Here is a 21,546-nt window from a genome sequence, read left to right as displayed (position 1 = left end):
GGTAACCATCATTCTGCGCCAACTGTACCAGCTATGTTACTTGTTAATGGTTTTAGTCAATAAAGTATAAATATAATAAAAAAAGTAAATAGAAATTCAAACTTGTCAACGCATGGGGCCCAGGAGGTATTGACTGGCCAATCGAATGAAGGGAGAGAGGATGCTGAGATTGACCAACCAGCCACAGCCTCACACGCGTGCTCCCTTGGTCTCCGTTCCTGTTCATCATCTTCTTCGCGCACACCTACGGAATTTCCTGCGGAAACTCCTATGGAGTTTCCTGCGGATTTTCTTGCCATACCACGTTCATCAAACCTGCATATTTAAAATACAAAGAACAACAACGCAGAGCCCTATATTGGAACCCAGAACCCCTAATCGTGATGCTACGAACACGATGATGGTATTCACCTAGATCGAAACGGCCTATAGGTACCAAAACGAAAGCTTCACGTTTCCATGCCCTAGCCATGGTGGTTCTTATTCCTTACGTCAAAGCTTGATTACACCGACTCAAACCTTCTCTAAATGCCCCCAGGAGCTCATATGCATAAACAAATTACGTTAAAACGCATAGGAAAGTGCAATACGAAAATTTCAAAATGTGAATGAATATGTTACACATGAAACATGCATTCCAAGCAACATGAATACTAATTATGAGCATGTTCTTACCTTTTACTACCTTAGGAATGGATTGGGAAGAATGGCCTGCTCTGAAACTCTCTTGGATTGGCCACACGATTTTTAGCTTTGCTTGAAAAATTTTGCACTCTTGAAACCCTAGCCCTTCTTCAATTTTTTCGTCCTCAAAACCTTCCCTAGTATTTGGAATGATCATGCTTATATACTAGAACCATTTAGGTCACCTAAAACTGAATAAGTCTTATTTAATCAATGACTTGTATTTGTTGGAAATTTGATTTGCAAATCTTTCTAAATTGGCCTAATTTTGATCCAATCTTACCAATACCATAATGCACGAATTTGGATGAGAAATATGATGATTATATGATTTGATTTGATTGGAAATTAAGGCCTAATCAAATCTTCTTGTATTTTCATTTTTTATTTGATTTAAATCCCCTTTTAAATGATTAAAAATCAAATACTCATGGTAAATTCGTGGCACTTGGATTGGGTGTTTTTGATAACTTGGGGAACAAGATTGGGTCATAAAAAGTTGGGCCTTTTTGCAAGAAAATTCATTTTGAACCTTATTTCTTTCACATTTTCCTTCTCAAAATCGTCCAACTTGTGCGAGCTATAACTCATTCATTTTTTATCATATGAGTCTGATCCAGGACTTTTTAGAAAGCTTGAGGAGTCCTATAATCAATGTTTTTGGTCCTATGTCAAAATAATTTTCCATGTTCCTTGTGTGCTCTTTTGAAAAAGATGACTTTTGGTTGACTTTTGGAAAGGACCTATAATGTTTTGATCCATATCTCTCAAATTAAGCATTTTTGGACTTGGCATGTGAGAGACAAAATTGTAGAGAATTTAATTTCCTTCCCATTGTGCTTTGGATGGGAAATTTCTGATGTTCCATGTGAAAGTTATGGCCGGTCAAAGTTGGGTTGACTTTCTCCTTAAAAACCCTAATTTAGAAACTTTTGAAATTGTTGATTTCTGATCTTTCCTTGATGAACCATGATCAATTCTTGATAAAATGGTGAATGATACCTCAATAAAAGGATGTTGACAAAAAATCAGGAGTTTTGACTGTACTTTGACCACAATTGACTTTTAGGTTAGACTAGTCGACTGTTGACTTTCTGAGCAATTGAGTGACCAATCTTTTGTATTGAGCCCTGAATTTTGTTATGGAGATAGTGTGGAGTATCATAGGCCATATGGGATGCCTTAGAGCCATTGATTCATTGATTTTCCCTCAGAACAGACAAAACCCTAACTTCTGATCCTTGTTTAGGAGAGTGTGTCTTGGAGCTTTGTACCTTGATTTGAATTTGAATAGGAGAAATAGTATGGGCAAATTTTGGGGTATGACAATCAGTCTCTTGAATTTCTTCAACATCGTAACTATCACATTTTCCTGCTTTCCTCCCTAACTTCCCCATTCTCATTCTTCTAAACCCCTTCAAAACGAGGGAACTAGACCGTGGTCGGGTTGCATCTTGTGATTTCAGTGTCGGCGTAACTCTTTTTCTGTTCATCATTCTTTTTCCTATTTTGTGTTTGTCATTTCTAACGGATAATAAGAAGGCTACTCTCAAAGACAACTCGTTTCTTTTTTACTAGATCTATTGAATTTGGAATTGGGGACAACCATGGTGAAGGTGGTGTATGACATGTGTATTGTTGTGGGGAAACGGGTGGATAATCAGTAAAACCCAAACTTTGTGAAGTAATAGTATGAGTTGTGTTAGTGGGATAAAATGGAGGAATGTTACATGGATATAAATAATGAGTATGTGGTGAATATCCATGATTTAAATATAAACTTGGGGATGAGGATTCAACATGAGTGTAACAAGGTGTAAAAAGTTCCCATGGAAAAGATGGAAATGAAGATGTGGTAGGAGATGTAAAAGATGAGTTTGTGGGATAGGTAGGATGAATGTTCCATGGATGATATGAAGGTGTATGATAAGGATAATTCATAGAAGGATTTGAGTATATGGATGAAAGCACCAATTGATAAGAAGTTTCTTATCAAAGCTATGAAATTAGGGTTTTCTACACTAAAGGGGAAGAACACTAAAAGTTAAGAGAATTAAAAATAAAAGATAAGATAAACTTCCTATAAATAATATAAGTTCTATTATTACCCCCTATAAATAACAATACTAATAATATAATTCGTATAACACCCTTTTATCAAATAACAAAAAATTATTATTGCATTAATTTAAAAAATATTCTCAAGCGAAGTCTCTGAATCGAATCTTATGAAAACCAAATAACACTGTTATTTGTTACAAAAACATCATGTGGGGTCTACTAAACCGTTGTGACAAACATTTTCCACCTTTGATTCATCCGAAATTGAAGAACCAACAAATCTGCGAACAACTGTATCCTCTCTAACTATGAATTCCGAGATCTCTGTGCATCTGTCTCACTAGATATTTCAGAAGGAACGTCCTTAGATCGGGGAAAACAGAGCCATTTGCTTTTGAAAATGATGAAGTAGAACCTTCAGAACATCTTCCCTCTTCAATATATATCTGGTTTGATTCCATTGTCCAAGTTTTCATCAACAAATACTTCAAAGTTGTTATTTCTAGTGCGGTTTTCTTTTGATACATTTTTATGTGATTCCCTTGGCGCCAAAGGAACAGTCTCTAGTGGCACACTGAACATGCTGTCAATTTTAGCCCCTTGTTCTCGTCATTTTAGCCTTTGAAAGTCTATCAGAAGAACTTCTCATTTCCTGAATTTTCTTCTTACGCTTCATACATTTAGAACATTTACTCAAGAAGTCAGTACATGAAATTCATGTCAATTTTCTTTTCAACCAACCATCAATTTGATTCGAGGAAGACTTGTTCCACTTACCACAATAACATTGTCTGATCAATTTCAGTGATAGTATTTTAGATACTGAGAAGTATATCTCCCTGAACATTGCATGTTATTAGGTAATCCACCATGTCGAGGTCTTAGAGTCGACTCCCTGTACGGGGGAAGCAAAGCTGAAATGTAATAGTAATAAATTATTATTACATTGATTAAAAAAATAACTTTAAAAAAGAGAAATTATAAGAAAGTAACTTACATGTGGCTGTTGTAGGTGTATGCAAGTTCGGTTGAAAATCTCTGTATTCAACACAAGGTCTTTCATATGTACTATAATTGTAAGGCTGCGAATCTCTGTATTCAACATAAGGTCTTCCATGAAAACCAACATTGTTGTTCCCCGTAGTACTTGGCCTATACTGGCTACCCAGAACAAGATTTTCATATGCTTCGACGTTGCCATAACTTTGCATGGAACCAACATTATTTCTAGGAAAATAAGATGCTTCGTCATTGGAATAAAATCCATAAGGATAAGGTGATCTTGCAACGTGTGAAATTTGATTGCTTGAATATCCTCCCGACAATGGATTCATATGACCATGTGCTTCGACCTGAAAACATGACCCTAGAAATCAACATTGTTACCACGAGACAGAAGTAACCAAGATGAAAAAGTTTCAGTGGGGTAAATTGCAGATCACATAAAGTAGCAGTTTGTTTAGATTCTGCAATGCAACACTAGCACAACTATTTCATAATATTTTGTATTAAACAGCATATTGCAAAATCATAGCAATTTGTTCAAATTCTGTTATGATATGATATTGTATCGTATCGCCGTTATTGATGATATTTAACAACACTAAAAAGTTTGCAATTCAGTAGAAAGTTTTTATAAAGGTTGATCTGACTAACTTGATTAGGCATCCTATAGTCAATTTGAGAGATAGCAGAATGAGCTCTCCACTGGTGAATGCCACTTCCTGAGAAAAAGTGCATCAACGTCATATTTATTAAAAATAATTAAACATTAAGAAAGACGGCAAGGAAAAAAACAACAACAATTAGATAAAAACCTATTGAAGTTCCTTGATTCTGCAATGCAAGTTCGGAAGAAGACTGAGAAGAACCTCGACGCGATAATGTTGACGGGTTGTTATTAGATAGAGACGCAATATGTTTCTTCATCTGATCCAAATATTTCTGAGACGTATCTCGATTCAATTCAACAAATAGAACCTTGAAATACAAATGAAGCTTTAGTACTATCATAATTGATAATTTTATAGTCACGTCAACAAAAGCAATGTGAGTTACTAAATACCTGATCAAAATATTCATCTGAATATGGCAAATCCTTGCTTTTAGGTAGAACATAATTAGCTGCCACATTCATAAAATAATAGAACATGCATAAGAAGACTTTAGAAAATAATGATAAACTAAACACCCGCAGATAAAAAGCAAATGGTAAATTAAATACCTATCATGTTATTCAAAGCATCAATTGGAACTTCCTTGCCCATTTCTTTAAATCTTTTTTCAGACCGTCTCTTGAGCTCTTCTGGCTTTGGGAACACGACAACAGCAATCTGGAACGAACAAAATATTATATTATTAAATCTATAGTAAACTTATTTTTCCAGCTCTAACAAACAAATAGATAAATAAATACCTTTTGATAGTCAACAAAAGGCGTAAGCTTACGCTTGCGTGCATTTTTGTATACATGTGTCTGATCGATTATATAATTACGAGGTACATTAGCCGCTCTGGACAGAATTACATTGAACATTGCACTTGCTTTGTCCATCAAACGATTAAACCTTTCACCGTAGTTGTTTTTCCGTAACAGTCCAGGAACCTGAGCATCACTAGATTAAGTAAAAATTGAAGATAGAAAAATGATAGTAAAAAAATGATTGGGGAGCTAAGCTAACCTTCATCGAATCAAGAATTAAGTTTGTACCAAGCAAAACATAACGCTTCTCCGGGTGACCTTTCACCCATTTTTCAGCCCATGTAGTCTTGCCTGAAGCCGGTAATCCCACCAGCATCATCAATTCACAATCCTTTGGGTCAGAAAATGAAGGTCCCATAACCGCATTTCCATCTGCAACTACCAAGGCCCAAGGTCTGAACCCTTCTTGAGGAACAAGTCCTTGTTCAACACTGAACTGCATCTGAACCACAACATTTTTCAACAGAACATGCGGAAAAATGCCCATTCCCAAGGCGAATCCTTCGGAAAAAAAAGAGTCCATTCCAAGACCAAGAGAACCAACATCAAATTGCAACGCAATACCCAACCATTTACCATTCTTAGAGAAACCAATAGAAGCGAATGGGTTGCTCTCAAGATCAATGCAACAAACTATAGTATCACCAACGCCAAACTTATCACCGAAATTCATAAACTTCCCGGTATTGGAGAACTTTCCGGTGCCACCAAAACCAAAGATGTGTTTGGTCTCACCAAGAGCTCCAACGGCATCATCACCTCTAGAAACACCAAGACGGCAAAGCTGTCGCTGATCAGGGGAAGTATCATCGGTATCAACATGTTGAGCAGAAATAACAACACAGCCATAACAATATCTACCATTTGTAATTCCAACATTAGCTCGAGCACCAGACCAACAATAACCAAACCCTTCCTCATAAAGGCCATATCCAACAAGCCCATTGCATTCAATGTTGAAATCTAACAAAGACAATCAAGCACGATACATTAAAATTACAATGGCTTCAATATTGAAATCTGATAGGAAGCTAATCCTACCAAAACTATCAATTTAGGGTTCAACAATTAAAAGAGAAAGACATTAAAATAAACTAAGGAAATAGAGATAAAAATAAACTTTGATTTCTTTTCTTTGATACTCTAAAATGTGTCAAAGACACTACATATATAATGCTTCTATTGGATAAATAACTAAAAGCCCAAAAGCTATTAAAAGCCCAAAATGTCTTAAGAATATTCTAGATAACATTATAATATAAAACTAATAATAATTGATTCTATTAAACTCTCTATCATTACTCACCCCTTTAAAAACAACCTTGTCCTCAAGGTTGTAACACTAATGTCGCAATTTTTTTCCCGAATCCCACCTCTTAAACTGAGACAATTTAATCATTACAACTTGAGCCACCAAAAGTAATTCTTTCCAAAGATATGTGTCAATGTCATCTCTAAAAGTTGAGTTTGAAATTTGTATAAACTTCAACAGAAACCAACTTGAGTGTAGACCTTCAAATCTTTCTTTGAAACCATTTCTACAATATTGAACCAATCTTGCATGATAGAACACACACATAATAAACCTCCAGCTAAGGTTTAGAGGAAAATCAAGCATTTTTAATGGCAGACGGATTTTCACTGACAGCGGCAATTCCTTAATTGTCACTTTGGAATCTGGCGGTTTTGGTGGAATCGCAAAGTCGACCTTACTGTGAAACTCGATGTCGTTGAAGGGAGCCTTGAGCAGTACCGAGAATGAGTTTGCAAGCGTCATTTCTGGGGTGAAGGTACTGTAAAGTTCATGGTAGTGAGAATTGGGGAAAAGTAGGTTTTCCGTCGATCGATGTAATTCCAACACATGTTCCTCTTTCTCATCTTCAATTGATAAAATTAAGCAATCGTCGAGTTCCGCCGATCGTTGTAACTCCAACGCAAGTTCCTCTTCCAAACTTTTAAAGTAGTGTCACTTGAACCTGTAACAAGTTCTCTTGTGGATAGCTTTATAACTGCTTGAATCGTTGACTTGTGAGCCTCCCATGTCTCAACGTATTGATCATTCCTCCACCGTTTCAAAGTACAGTCACTGGAAGACAAAACAAGGTCTCTATCATCAGACACAATATCTGTGACCTGATAGTGATGACCTTGAAAAGTGACCATCTCAGAATGCATTCTCACAGCCAATTCTTTGTTAACCTGAACATGATTGGTGTGATTCATGAACTTACCATCGTCGTCAAGAATCCGATAACAATGAACCCTTATGTTTGAAGTATCAGAGATGAATCTCATCTCAGAAGTGAATTCAACTTTTCCTCCAGGATAAAAATAAACTTTGATTTCTTTTCTTTGATACTCTAAAATGTGTCAAAGACACTACATATATAATGCTTCTATTGGATAAATAACTAAAAGCCCAAAAGCTATTAAAAGCCCAAAATGTCTTAAGAATATTCTAGATAACATTATAATATAAAACTAATAAAACTAATAATAATTGATTCTATTAAACTCTCTATCATATTATTTTGTGATATTCTACTTAGGAATTTATTTGTTAGATAGATTAGAATTTATTTGTTAGATAGATTAGAGATGGGCAGTGATTAATTTGCTATTTAGTTATTGCCTTATTATTTATGAAATCTTTGATAGCCATTTCTTCAAATCTATTATTGATTCATTTGAATTGTCAAAAATAAAAGAAGATTATGAGGATTTTATACGGAGTACCATAATTGAAATTATAGAAAATTCTTAGATGGACACATATTTAAAAATATGGATTTAGGGTCGTCTCCATATAAAAATATATTTTGAAGTTATTATCTTATCAGTCTCTTTTGTTTAATAGAATGAGAAAATTTTTTAAGAAAATATATATTCTTTATTATTAGAATGGCAGTATGGTGTTCAACTTTTATCCTTTTATACGTTGCTAATATATAGATTCAGTTTGCTTTGATTCTCACAAAAAATTATGATTATGGAGAATTTCCATTTGAAAAAGGAAAAGAGGCCACAATCAAATATAACGAGTGAAAATAAAATAGGGTTAAATATACGATGCCCCCCTGCCACTAAGGCGAGTTTCGATTTTGCCCCCCTGAAGTTTTTTTTTTTTGTAAACTGCCCCCTATAAAACAAAGATTCTGTTTTCAGAAGCCCCTATCCCTTGTTTGGCTGACTGGACGTGAGGGATTTGGCTGACTGGGCATTTGAATCCCTTGTTTGGCTGACTGGACTTGTACTATGTTTTATAGGCAAAAACCATTCAAAAATTTTGTTAAACCCAGGATTTAAACCTGGTAGTTGCATGTTACCAATCAACATCTCCAACCAATTAAACTATTTCGTTTTATTGACATTTTTCCGTTTCAAAATCAATTTAATATATATTACTTACATTTTAGCTATCATTTTTATAAACTAACCCTAATTAATATTTTATATAATATAAATATAAACTAACAATAATTAATAATTAAAAAACTGAACAATAATTAATAATTAAAAAAACTAAACAATAATTATACATATTAAAAAAATTAATATAATATAAAAAAACGTTAATATATAATTAAAAAAACATTAATATATTATAAAAAAACGTTAATATATTAATGTTTTTGAAAAAAACGTTAATGTATTATTTCATAGTATTATTTAATAAAATTAATATTATATTAAATTAATATTCCAATATATTAAGGTCAGTTTCCAATATATATAATTTAGTACATATTAATATACATACTAATGTTAATTTCAAAATGTTAGTTTCCAATATACTAATGTTAGTCTCATATGTATTATAACTTCATATTATAACACATATATATATTAACGTTAAATGTTTGTAAAAATGAATAAAATGTATTTTATAAAAATGTTTGTTTTTAAAAACGTTTTATATAATATTTTAAATTTATAAATTCTTAGTATATATGTTACATATATATAAATATACTGAACATATAAATATACTGAACATATAAATATTATATAAAAAAATAAAACGTTAATATTTGTTAGGGATTTATTAATTATTGCTCAGTTTTATAATTGAAAAATATAATTAGTTTTATAATTATTGCATCATCTATATTTATTTTATTTAGTTAATATATATAAAAATTAACTGTGGTAAATTAATTGTGTTATAAATCATTTTTATATATTTTTATAAATTAATATGTATAAACAAACATTATTATAAACTATATTTTATCCATTTTATAAAGTAAGAAAATTATATAAATTAACATTTTATAAACAAACATTTTTATAAACTACATTTTATCCATTTTATAAAGTAAGAAAATTATATAAATTAACATTTTATAAACAAACATTTTTATAAACTACATTTTATCCATTTTATAAAGTAAGAAAATTATATAAATTAACATTTTATAAACAAACATTTTTATAAACTACATTTTATCCATTTTATAAAGTAAGAAAATTCTATAAATTAACATTTTATAAACAAACATTTTTATAAACTACATTTTATCCATTTTATAAAGTAAGAAAATTATATAAATTAACATTTTATAAACAAAATTTTATAAACTAACAATATACTATATAAAACGTTAATTAAACAATATACTATATAAAACGTTATATAAATTAACGTTATATTATATATTATATTGAATTTGAAACAAAAAAAAATCAATAAGATGTAACAGTTCAGTTGGATGGAGATGCATGATGGCAACATGCAAGGACCAGGTTCGATTCCTGGGTTTGACAAAGTTTTTGAATGATTTTTGCTTATTAAACATAGTAAGCAAGTCCAGTCAGCCAAACAAGAAAGGTGAACACTCCTGTACCTTTGAGTTTAGTTGGGTACCGGTACCTTGAACCAATCATATAGAAGAATTCAATGCCACGTCACTCTTATATTTTATCTTATTTTAAAATAAATTAAAATTTAAATACAATTTGCACTAAGGGTACTGGTACCCAACTTAAACTCATGGGTACCAAAGAATTTGCCAACAAGAAATTCAACTGCCCAGTCAGCAAAATCTCCCACGTCCAGTTAGCCAAACAAGGGATAGGGGCTTCTGAAAACAGAATCTTTGTTTTATAGGGGGCGGTTTACAAAAAAAAAACTTCAGGGGGGCAAAATCAAAACTCGCCCTAGTGGCAGGGGGGCATCGTATATTTAACCCAATAAAATAATACTAGTTATTTCTCTATTTTAAGGATTGACATTAATTTTAGTAAAATAAATATAGTAATAATATGTTAAATAGGATGTGTTAACTTGTTGACAAGAATAGTTTGGGCAAGGAGTCTTATTTTATGAATAAACATGTTGAGATGAAATGTTTTATCATCTGTAGCAATATGTCGGACAAGATATCCTATGCAGAGTCATTTGACATTGTGACTATTTGGGCTGGGCTGTTGGATCGGTTCAAGATTTAACAGATGTAAAATATTTTGGGATTATTATGCAGTCCTATGTGGCGCTAATTTTAAAGGTCTGGAAGATTCAAGTTACAATCAAGAAGAATATGCACTTTCTAATTATGGAGATAAATTAGGAAGGATATGGTTGAAAACCTATTTTTGCGTAGAAGTTTCTGTTGATTTGTAGCAGCTGATACGCTGTGATTTAGAAGCTCAAATTCAGATGGGAAAAAGGTTATAAATAGAAGATTTGTAACCTAGGAAAGTAGCCAACCGAAGATGTAAAAGTTCATATTATTAGGGCTGAGTATGGAAGTCACTCTCTAGGAGAGTTGGTATGTGTGAGCCTCTCGAATATCATGTTGATATGAGAGTAGGACTGATATGAGAGTAGGACTGATATTTAGAGTTATAATTCTCTATTGTTCATTCTTAAGCTTTTAAGCATAGAATGTGTATTGTTCTTGGTGGAAGCTTTTAAGCAAACTCTAAGTATTGTTCTTAGTCAAGAGTCTTGGCTAGGTATTGTTGTAACACCCTATTTTCCCCTTGGATAATTTTAATAAAATCAGAGCGAATAAAAATTTAAATCAACGTCAAATAGGATGTCACATCATTCAACATCATACAAATTGCTCAAACATTTAATAAATGGATACATAACACACTTTTTTCAGAGGAACTAACAACACAATCATCATGGTGATCAACTTCGCTTTATTAACGCAACAGAAAACAATTCAAAAGATTTTAGACATCATCCCCAATAATTTATCAACCAACATTAAATCAAATGAAAGAGAGTTTATAATGCTCTCACAATCTTTCAAAATAATAATAATGAATAAACAAACAAGCGTTCATCCCCAATTTTACGTATCAGAGCAAGACTTGTAACGCCCCAGATTGCTTTTGGGCTTTGACCCCACTCGCACGCTTTCTAAGAAATTTTCCAGAAGGTCACCCATCCCAATATTACTCCAAGTCAAGCACGCTTAGCTGTGAAGTTCTTATGAAACAGCTACCGAAAGGTCTTGAGCAGTTGAAAGTCATGTGAGTCAAAATATCTTGAAATATTATGGGCAAATTTTGGGGTATGACAGCTGCAACAGAGACAGTGTATGAAACTTGAAAGTATTGAAATTATAAATGTTTTGGCAATAATGTAGATAATACAAAGATAGTGGAGAAAATTATATAAAGTGAAACTAAGAACACATATAGCTAGATTGATGATGTAGAGTATTCCTTTTTTTTTTGTTTTGTCAGTTTGGTGGGTTGAATCCTAGCGATTGCCTTGAATTACTCTCTTTTTTAATTAATGCAAAGTTATTTTGATTTTAAAAAAAGCCAACCTTAAACAAGTAATAATATGACTCATACTCAACTAACATATACAAATAAGAATTCATATCAAACAAATACATTATTCACAGAGGAATCATTATTATCAAATTCAGCATAGCAAATACAAATGGAAATACATATCAATCAATCGCCCAAAGGTTTTGCCCAAACCTTATATGGCCACAAATATCATCAAAACAAAAAAGAAAAGGAAAGGAAGAAGACATAAGGGTAAGAAACCATCACTATCACTCTATTTAGTCACCCATATATGAGTAATTTAATTTCCCTACCTCAAAATTGCAGATAGATGAAGCTTTTGACTTTTGTGATTTTCTCTATGTTCCTTCCCACATCACTCTAAATCATTTACCTCTTTTCCCAAAGAAAATATGTACCGACCAACTTTCTTCTCATCTTATCTAATTTTTTTTGGCTTATCACCATCTATATAGTCTGGTTCAGGGGTCAACTCTGGCAATAATTGGGTCTAGCCCCCTCCTGATCGTAGTTGCGTAGATCGAACTGTGGTCCTCCCTACCAAATCCAACGTCAATCACCACTGAACCAACTAACGATTGACCTCATCTTATCTATTTATTTATCCTAATTTAATCCATTCTCCCTTCACCCATCAACTATCTTTAATTTAATCTTCAAAGTTTCTTTAAGTAAATTAGCAAGTATATGAAATTTTGATTTTAGTAATAAAAAGTATAGTTAACTTAAAAACAAGGGTTAAATTTAAAAAAAAAAATAATAATAAAGTAATAAATTAGTTGCATAAAAACATTTTTTATTAAATAGTTTACAAAATTACAAGATAATTAATAAATAAATATTAGAAATTTCTTTAAAAAATGGAAATTTAATTATTTACTAAATATCTAATAAAACTAAATAAAAATGAGAAGTTACTACAAAAAAATTCTTTTGTTAGATCAAACTAAAAAAACTAATAAATTAAAAAATATAAGAAATTACTATAAAAAGTCACCATTTATGGTATAATAAATATAGAAAATATTATAAAAAAGTTAACATTTATTAAATAAAAAAATTATACTTAAATGAATAAAAAAACTTAGTAGGCTAAGTTTAGTTTTTAAAAAAGTATAAGATAGTAGTGAAAGAATGTTTGATTTTACTAAATTACAAGTAAAAACATGAATATAGAAAAATTACTATAAATAAATAAATAAATAAATAAAATTACGTAATTAATTTTTAATTTTAATGTCGAAATTTTCTTAAGTAAATTAACAACTTTTATATATAAATTCGGCAAAAAGTCTTTTTTTCTTCTAATTAACAACGGAAAAGCTTTGAAATTGATCCCTAATTTCGTCTCTAATTAAATAAATAAGACTAAAATGAAACATTTTAGAAGTTAAGGGACCAAAATAACATGAAAAAAAAAATAAGATACAAATCTGAACCTAATAAAGATATAATTAAAGGACCAAAATAGATATTTACCCATAAAATTTCAATTTTAAAAATAAAAAAGAAAGTTAGCTTAAAAACAAGGGTTAAGAAATGTTTTTTAAAAAATAACAAAGTAAGAAATTAGTTGGATAATGATATTTTTTAATAAGTGTTAGACGATAAGGTAGATTTAGAGGGGGGTGAATAGATCCCGGTTTACAAATTTAACTAATTTGAGTTTTAAAATTTTATTGCCCCGGAATGAAAAATATCGTCTAGAACAATCTTAATTATCGGAAGTCGGATATGCGTAAACCAATGAAAAAGCAATGAATGAGAATTTTGCAATTTGACGAAATTATCAATTATTAACATTACTTACTAGTAGTTATTGCTCACAGTATACTGTTAGTTAGAAATGGTGGCAAATGTTGTGTTTGGTATTTTGTGAAACACTTGGTGAGCCAAATGTCACCAACTTTCAACTCTTCACAAAACACAAACTTCGCCACACACAAAATGAAAGTAAATTGCAATAACGAAAAAGAACACAGTATTTGTTTAGGTAGTTCCCCTTGTCGTCCTCGCGTAAGGCACGTCTACCCCTAATTTCAAATAGAATTAGGATAAATTGTATTGAATGAAAATTGTTCACAAGAGAAGAAGTTACCAATCACCAACTACAATTATACAGTAAAATTGAAATTAAACTCTTCTCTTCCCTTGATTCAAGTAGAACCAAATGTATGTTGACGATCTTGATGAATCTCGACCGCGATCCTTCCTTCCCTATCCTCCGGTTGTTGCTAGCTTGTTGAGCAAATCACCGATCCCTTAAACCCTTAAGCACGGCTAAATAATTGTGAAGCGAAGCATTCGTCAAAAAACCCCAAATCACACTTGATCTTGGAGGATAAAACCCTAAGATTTTATTCAAGAAAAACCCACTAACTCTCAACTCGAACAAGAACCAAATCTACCGTCGAACCTTATCAACGCACGTTCCTCACCTTGATTGATAAAGATTATTATGTGTGATTATCAATCGATGAGTGAAAGGTTGAAGATGATGAAAACTTTGTGTCTATTTTCACTTTTCTTGTTATTTTGAAATAACCAAAATGAATCATTTATATGTCATCATGTGGAGACAAAGCAATTAGAAACCAGGAAAAACAGCTTTTCACAGTGATAGGTCGACATAAGCAGCTGAGAGGATCGACCTGAGCAAACTCGTGGCTTCAGCAGATAGAGAAAAGCTGGTTATGCGTCGACCTAAACCTGGTGTGCGTCGACCTAAAGCTTTCATGCGTCGACCTACAGGTCGACCTGAGCAAACCCGAGGTTTTCTAAAAAAATCTTACGTCGAGCTACACAGGACCATGCATCGACGCATGCTGTGCCAACACAGATACCAGAATGAGTCGACCTGAGGGTCGACCTGTGCAAACCCGTGACTTCCCCAAGTTTCCATGCGTCGACCTGAACAACATGTAGGTCGACCTGAAGACCTCAAACCACTAAAATTATCAATTCTTGAGCAAGCGGGTCGACCTGAGCCTTGTGTAGGTCGACCTATACCTTTTGAACATCTGAAAATACCATTTTTGAGATTCTCAATGCTTCCTACATTGTCGTGTTGGTTTGAGACGCATCCATATTTGAATTTGCAAGTTTTGACATCACTAAAAACACAACCTTGGCCTCACAATAAGTAGTTTAAAAACATACAAAAATAATAATAAAATAAGTATCATAAATTACTCAAAAAATTAAAAGTTAAATTTTTATTAAATAACTGGTTTTATTAAATACCTAATAAAATTAAATAACAATGAAAAATTGCTTTTATTAGTTCAAATTAAAAAGCAAGTAAAATAAAAAATAAATAAGAAATTACTATTAAAAAACTAACCAATACAATAAATATCAAAAATATAATAAAACAGTTAACAATTATAAAATATTTTAAGGGGGCAATTTCTCTACCCATCACAGAAAATTGGATAGGGTACCTTCAACCAATCACAAGATCCCATTTCATTTTAACACATTTAATTAATTAAAAAATAGTATAATTATTTATTGTTTCCAAGATATTTTACACTGAATATAACTTTACCTAACTTTTTGAGTTGGGTAGATAAGAATACATCACATTTTAATTATACTTAAGTGGATAGTTTTTAATGAATAAAAGAAAGTAGTCTGCCAGTGTTTGATTTTACATTTTTACTAAATTACTAATAAGAACATATATATATATATAGAAATATTTATAAATAAATTAATAAGTTAAATTACATAACTATTTTTAATTTTAATGTCAAAATTTATTTAAGTAAATTAACAACTTTTATATACCAGACTTAAATTTAAATAATAAAAAAGAAAGTTAACTTAGAAATAAGGGTTAAGAAATTTTAAAAAAAAATTACAAATTAAGAAATTAGTTGGATAAATATATTTTAGTAAATATCTTCAAAACTTACAAAAAGTTAATAAAACAAAACAAAATAAATATAAGAAATTACTTTTAAAAAGTCACCGTTTATGATAAAATATATATAGAAATTATTCTAAAAAATTTAACATTTAATAAAATAAAATAAAATAAATATAAGAAATTACTATAAAAAAGTCACCATTTATAAATTATTCTAAAAAAGTTAACATTTAATAAAATAGAATAAAATAAATTACTATAAAAAAGTCACCATTGATGATAAAATATTTATAGAAATTATTCTAAAAATTTTAACATTAAATAAAATACTATAAAAAAAATTCACCATTTATGATAAAAAAATGTATAGAAATTATTCTATAAAAGATAACATTTAATAAAATAAAATAAATATAATAAATTACTATAAAAAAGTCACCATTTATGATAAAATATTTATAGAAATTATTCTAAAAAAATTAACATAAAATAAAATAAATATAAGAAATTACTATAAAAAAAATGTCACCATTTATGATAACAAATTATATAGAAATTATTCTAAAAAAGTTAACATTTAATAAAATAAACTAAATATAATAAATTACTATAAAAAAAGTCACCATTTATGATAAAATATTTATAGAAATTATTCTAATAAAGTTAACATTTAATAAAATAAAATAAATATAAGAAATTTATAAAAAAAAGTCACCATTTATGATTAAAAAATTTATAGAAATTATTCTAAAAAAGTTAACATTTAATAAAATAAAATAAATATAATAAATTACTATAAAAAAAAGGTCACCATTTATGATAAAATATATATTGAAATTATTTTTAAAAAAGTTAACATTTACTAAAATAAAATAAATATAAGAAATTACTATAAAAAAACTCACCATTTATGATAAAATATATATAGAAATTATTCAAAAAAGTTAGTTGGCTAATTTAGTTTTTAATGAATACTATAAGATAGTAGTGAGAGGAAGTTTGTTTTTATTAACTTTCGCGCTTCTTCTCTATATCGTTATTGTTACACAATGGCTTCTACGAAACGCCATTTTCCATGCGAAGAAGAGGAACGATCAACTCATCAAAAGAAAGCAAAACAACAAGTTGCGTTGGAACCACTTTCCATGTCATCGCCTGTTCTCAATTCTGCTGATTGTGACTTAGGTATATATCCATTTTCTATATGTTTTCATTCTCACTCACTTCATTAAATTCAAACCCCTCCCTTTAATTTACATTAATTTAGCGTGTTTCTTAATTGGTGTAGTTAGATTTCACTATTGAAGCAATGGTTATTTTGTATGTTAATCTATAGTTTTTCATGATTGATTTTATTAGATTTCAATATTGAATGCAATGGACTTGTTGGATATGGCCTTCATGAGGAAGGCTTTGCTTACTGTTGGTCTGGTGCTCGAGCTAATGTTGGAATAACAAATGGTAGATATTGTTTTGGTTGCACTGTTGTTTCTGCTCAACCCGTTGATATCGATGATACTCCCTCTGATCAGCGACATCTTTGTCGTCTTGGTATTTCTAGAGGTGATGATGCCGTTGGAGTTCTTGGTGAAACTAAACACAGCTTTGGTTATGGAGGCACTGGAAAGTTTTCTAATGCTGGGAAGTTTTTGAATTTTGGTGATAAGTTTGGGGTTGGTGATACAATTGTTTGTTGTGTTGATCTTGAGAGTAAACCACTTGCTTCTATTGGTTTCTCTAAAAACGGCAAATGGTTGGGTACTGCATTTCAATTTGATGTCGGTTCACTTGGTCTTGGAGTTGATTCTTCTTATTCAAAGATTTCGCCTTGGGAGTGGGCACTTTTTCCGCATGCTCTGTTGAAAAATGTTGTAGTTCAGATGCAGTTTAGTGTTGAACAAGGACTAGTTCCGCAAGAAGGGTTCAGACCTTGGGCCATGGCAGTTGCAAATGGAAATGCGGTTATGGGACCTTCATTTTCTAACCCAAAGGATTGTGAATTGATGATGATGGTGGGATTACCTGCTTCAGGAAAGACTACATGGGCTGAAAAATGGGTGAAAGATCACCCTGAGAAGCGTTATGTTTTACTTGGTACAAACTTAATTCTTGAACAGATGAAGGTTAGTTTAGCTCCCAATTAATTTTTGGTTATCATTTTTCTATCTTCAATTTTTGCTTAATCTAGTGATGTTCAGGTTCCTGGACTGTTGCGGAAAAACAACTATGGTGAAAGGTTTGATCGTTTGATGGACAAGGCAAGTAAAATGTTCAATGTAATTTTGTCTAGGGCGGCTAACATACCTCGCAATTATATAATCGATCAGACAAATGTGTATAAAAATGCACGCAAGCGTAAGCTTACACCATTTGTTGACTATCAAAAGGTAACTATTTGTCTATTTGTTTGTTGGAGCTAGAAAAATAAGTTTACTATAGATTTGATAATATAATATTTTGTCCATTCCAGGTTGCTGTTGTCGTGTTCCCAAAGCCAGAAGAGCTCAAAAGTCGTTCTGAAAAAAGATTTAAAGAAATGGGCAAAGAAGTTCCAGTTGATGCTTTGAATAACATGATAGGTATTTTTTTTACCATTTGCTTGTTATCTGCGGGTGTTTAGTTTATCATTTTTTTTCTAAAGTCTTCTTATGCATGTTCTGTTATTTTATGAATGTGGCAGCTAATTATGTTCTACCTCGAAGCAAGGATTTGCCATATTCAGATGAATATTTTGATCAGGTATTTAGTAACTTACATTGCTTTTGTTGACGTGACTATAAAATTATCAATCATGATAGTACTAAAGCTTCATTTGTATTTCAAGGTTTTGTTTGTTGAATTGAATCGAGATGCGTCTCAGAAATATTTGGATCAGATGAAGAAAGATACTCCGTCTCTATCTAATAACAACCCGCCAACATTATCGCGCCGAGGTTCTTCTCAGTCTTCTTCCGAACCTGCATTGCAAAATAAAGGAACTTCAATAGGTTCTTATTTAATTGTTGTTTTTTTTCCTTGCCGTCTTTCTTAATGTATTATTATTTTTAATAATCATGATGTTGATATACACTTTTTCTCAGGAAGTGGCATTCACCAGTGGAGAGCTCATTCTCCCATCTCTCAAATCAACTATAGGATGCCTAATCAAGTTAGTCAGATCAACCTTTATTAAAACTTTCTACTGAATTGCAAACTTTTTAGTGTTGTTAAATATCATCAATAACAGCGATACGATACAATATCATATCATAACAAAATTTGAACAAATTGCTATGAATTTGCAATATGCTATTTAATACAAAATATTGTGAAATAGTTGCGCTAGTGTTGCATTGCAGAATCTAAACAAACTGCTACTTTATGTGATCCGCAATTTACCACACTGAAACTTTTCCATCTTGGTTACTTCTGTCTCGTGCCAACAATGTTGATTTCTAGGGGCATGTTTTCAGGTCGAAGCACATGGTCATATGAATCCATTGTCTGGAGGATATCCAAGCAATCAAATTTCACACGTTGCAAGATCACCTTATCCTTATGGATTTTATTCCAATGACGAAGCATCTTATTTTCCTAGAGATAATGTTGGTTCCAAGCGAAGTTATGGCAACGTCGAAGCATACGAAAACCGTGTTCTGGGTAGCCAGTATAGGCCAAGCACTATAGGGAACAACAATGTTGGTTTTCATGGAAGACCTTATGTTGAATACAGAGATTCACAGCCTTACAATTATAGTACATATGAAAGACCTTGTGTTGAATACAGAGATTTTCAATCTAACTTGCATACACCTGCAATAGCCACATGTAAGTTACTCTCTTATAATTTCTCTTCTTTAAAATTATTTGTTACTCAATGTAATAATAATTTATTGCTATTACATCTCAGCTTTGCTTCCTCCGTACGGGGAGCCGACTCTAAGACCTCGACATGGTGGATTACCTAATAACATGCAATGTTCAGGGAGATATACTTCTCAGTATCCAAATTACTATCACTGAAATTGATCAGACAATGTTATTGTGGTAAGTGGAACAAGTCTTCCTTGACAGCTAAAACTTGTAGTTTTGGATCTGTTTGTATTTTGGGAATATCGTATTGGTAATCAATACAGATGAATGGAAAACACACTGAATGAGTATCTCAAAATAAGAAAATATTGTGTCTTAGTTCTTAATTGTTTAAATGTCCTTTGTCTTTAATTTGTAGTACTGACAGCTTAAGATAACTAATACATGTCTTGTGAAATTTTTTTATTCTTCAATTAGTGATATGGATGCACAAAGATCTCGGAATTCAAAGTTTAGAGAGGATACAATTGTTCAAATATTTGTTGGTTCTGCCATTTCGGATGAACCAAAGACCCCACAGTCAACATGAAGGAAGTGTATAGATTTTGTTAGGAGAAAAATATCAGTGAAGCAAATTTGTTTTGTTAATCCTTGCTGATGATAATGATGACCTTGAGCAGAAACAACATCCTCCACTACCAAAATTGCTGCAGAAGTCAAAGGAATCTGGTTTGTTTAAGCTAACTCTCCACACAAATGAAGCCATGGATGACATTATCAAGATGTTTATTATGCCTATCAATTTTTAGGAACAACGTGTTTTGTGGATGCAAGGATTTTGATTTGGAAATTGCTTATTGTTATAAGAGAAGTTTGACAAGAAACATGAATGCTACGTCACCGTCCACTGTCCCATGTATGGTCATCTAGGATGTAATTGGTGAAATATCAATTTTTATGCATTCTTATTTAGTTTTCACGAGATTCAGAGACTTTGCTTGAGAATACCTTGTATACATTTGTGCACTGCACACATATTGTAATGCCATTAAGCCAACCCACAAGGGTAGGAAGGAACAAAGTATTTTGATGAGTGCCAATTTTATTTGTATTTTGTACGATAAAGAAGGTTCTAAAAGTAATAAAAAAGTAATTATAACTTTCAAATTACTAGGTGGTTAAAATGAGGGGGAAAGGAGAGAATTTTAATGGAAAGAAGAAAAAGAGAGGGAAGAAGTTATATGTTTGGTTCACCAAACTCTTTTTAAAAATATCCAATCCCATCTATCCATTAAAAATAAAATCTATCTAATCCACCAATTAACCAATTTCTTATTGATAAATATTCATCCAAACAAATTTAATTTAAATATTTTAATTTTACAAAAATTTGTTTTGTTTTTAAAATTTCACAAAAAATATTTTTAGCACTAATATATCATATCTGAAATAAATAATTAGTGTAAATATATTACTAATTTGCTTTTATAATCTTTTATTATATTATAATGATACAAATAAAATTTTATTACCATTTAATAAAATTATAATCTTTTATTATATTATAATGATACAAATAAAATTTTATTACCATTTAATAAAATTATAATCTTTTATCATATTATAATGATACAAATACAATTTTATTTTTCATTAAATAAAGTCATACCATTTTTTAAATTATTCATATTTTTTATTTTTACCTTAGTATGTTTTTTTTACAATATAGTATTTGAATTTTTCAAGTATTCATTTTTAATTTATTATAAAATGGTTTTTTAATTTTAAATAATAAAATCAAAATAACATTCTTTAATATTAAAAGTTATTTACTATTAAAAATATTACAAATTTATTAAATTTATTTTAA

At 30.9% G+C, this 21,546-nt stretch overlaps 2 protein-coding genes across 2 annotated transcripts in view; one reads left to right on the top strand and one right to left on the bottom strand.

Moving 5' to 3' along the window:
* LOC131622845 (uncharacterized) overlaps positions 1-7,004 on the bottom strand; it is a 32,919-nt gene extending 25,915 nt beyond the window's left edge. The window contains exons 1-10 of the mRNA XM_058893870.1: positions 6,860-7,004; positions 5,427-6,190; positions 5,162-5,350; positions 4,970-5,078; positions 4,811-4,869; positions 4,563-4,725; positions 4,402-4,469; positions 3,743-4,097; positions 3,569-3,659; positions 179-315 (exon numbers count right to left, since the gene is read on the bottom strand). Coding sequence (XP_058749853.1) covers positions 179-315; positions 3,569-3,659; positions 3,743-4,097; positions 4,402-4,469; positions 4,563-4,725; positions 4,811-4,869; positions 4,970-5,078; positions 5,162-5,350; positions 5,427-6,190; positions 6,860-7,004 — 2,080 coding nt within the window. The remainder of the gene's footprint in view (positions 1-178; positions 316-3,568; positions 3,660-3,742; positions 4,098-4,401; positions 4,470-4,562; positions 4,726-4,810; positions 4,870-4,969; positions 5,079-5,161; positions 5,351-5,426; positions 6,191-6,859) is intronic.
* A 9,929-nt stretch (positions 7,005-16,933) lies between these two features.
* LOC131622844 (uncharacterized) lies at positions 16,934-20,271 on the top strand. Its single transcript, XM_058893869.1, has 10 exons — positions 16,934-17,069; positions 17,244-18,007; positions 18,083-18,271; positions 18,355-18,463; positions 18,565-18,623; positions 18,709-18,871; positions 18,965-19,032; positions 19,337-19,691; positions 19,774-19,910; positions 20,154-20,271. Exons 1-9 carry the CDS (start codon positions 16,934-16,936, stop codon positions 19,884-19,886), a joined length of 1,956 nt encoding a protein of 651 aa, XP_058749852.1. The 3' UTR covers positions 19,887-19,910; positions 20,154-20,271.
* The last annotated feature ends 1,275 nt before the right edge of the window (positions 20,272-21,546 follow it).

The sequence above is a fragment of the Vicia villosa genome, unplaced genomic scaffold (assembly GCF_029867415.1).
Source record: "Vicia villosa cultivar HV-30 ecotype Madison, WI unplaced genomic scaffold, Vvil1.0 ctg.000044F_1_1, whole genome shotgun sequence".
In the NCBI taxonomy this organism is placed as follows: domain Eukaryota; kingdom Viridiplantae; phylum Streptophyta; class Magnoliopsida; order Fabales; family Fabaceae; genus Vicia; species Vicia villosa.
Note: the sequence above shows the minus strand (reverse complement) of the source record. Positions and strands in the feature narration are given on the sequence as shown.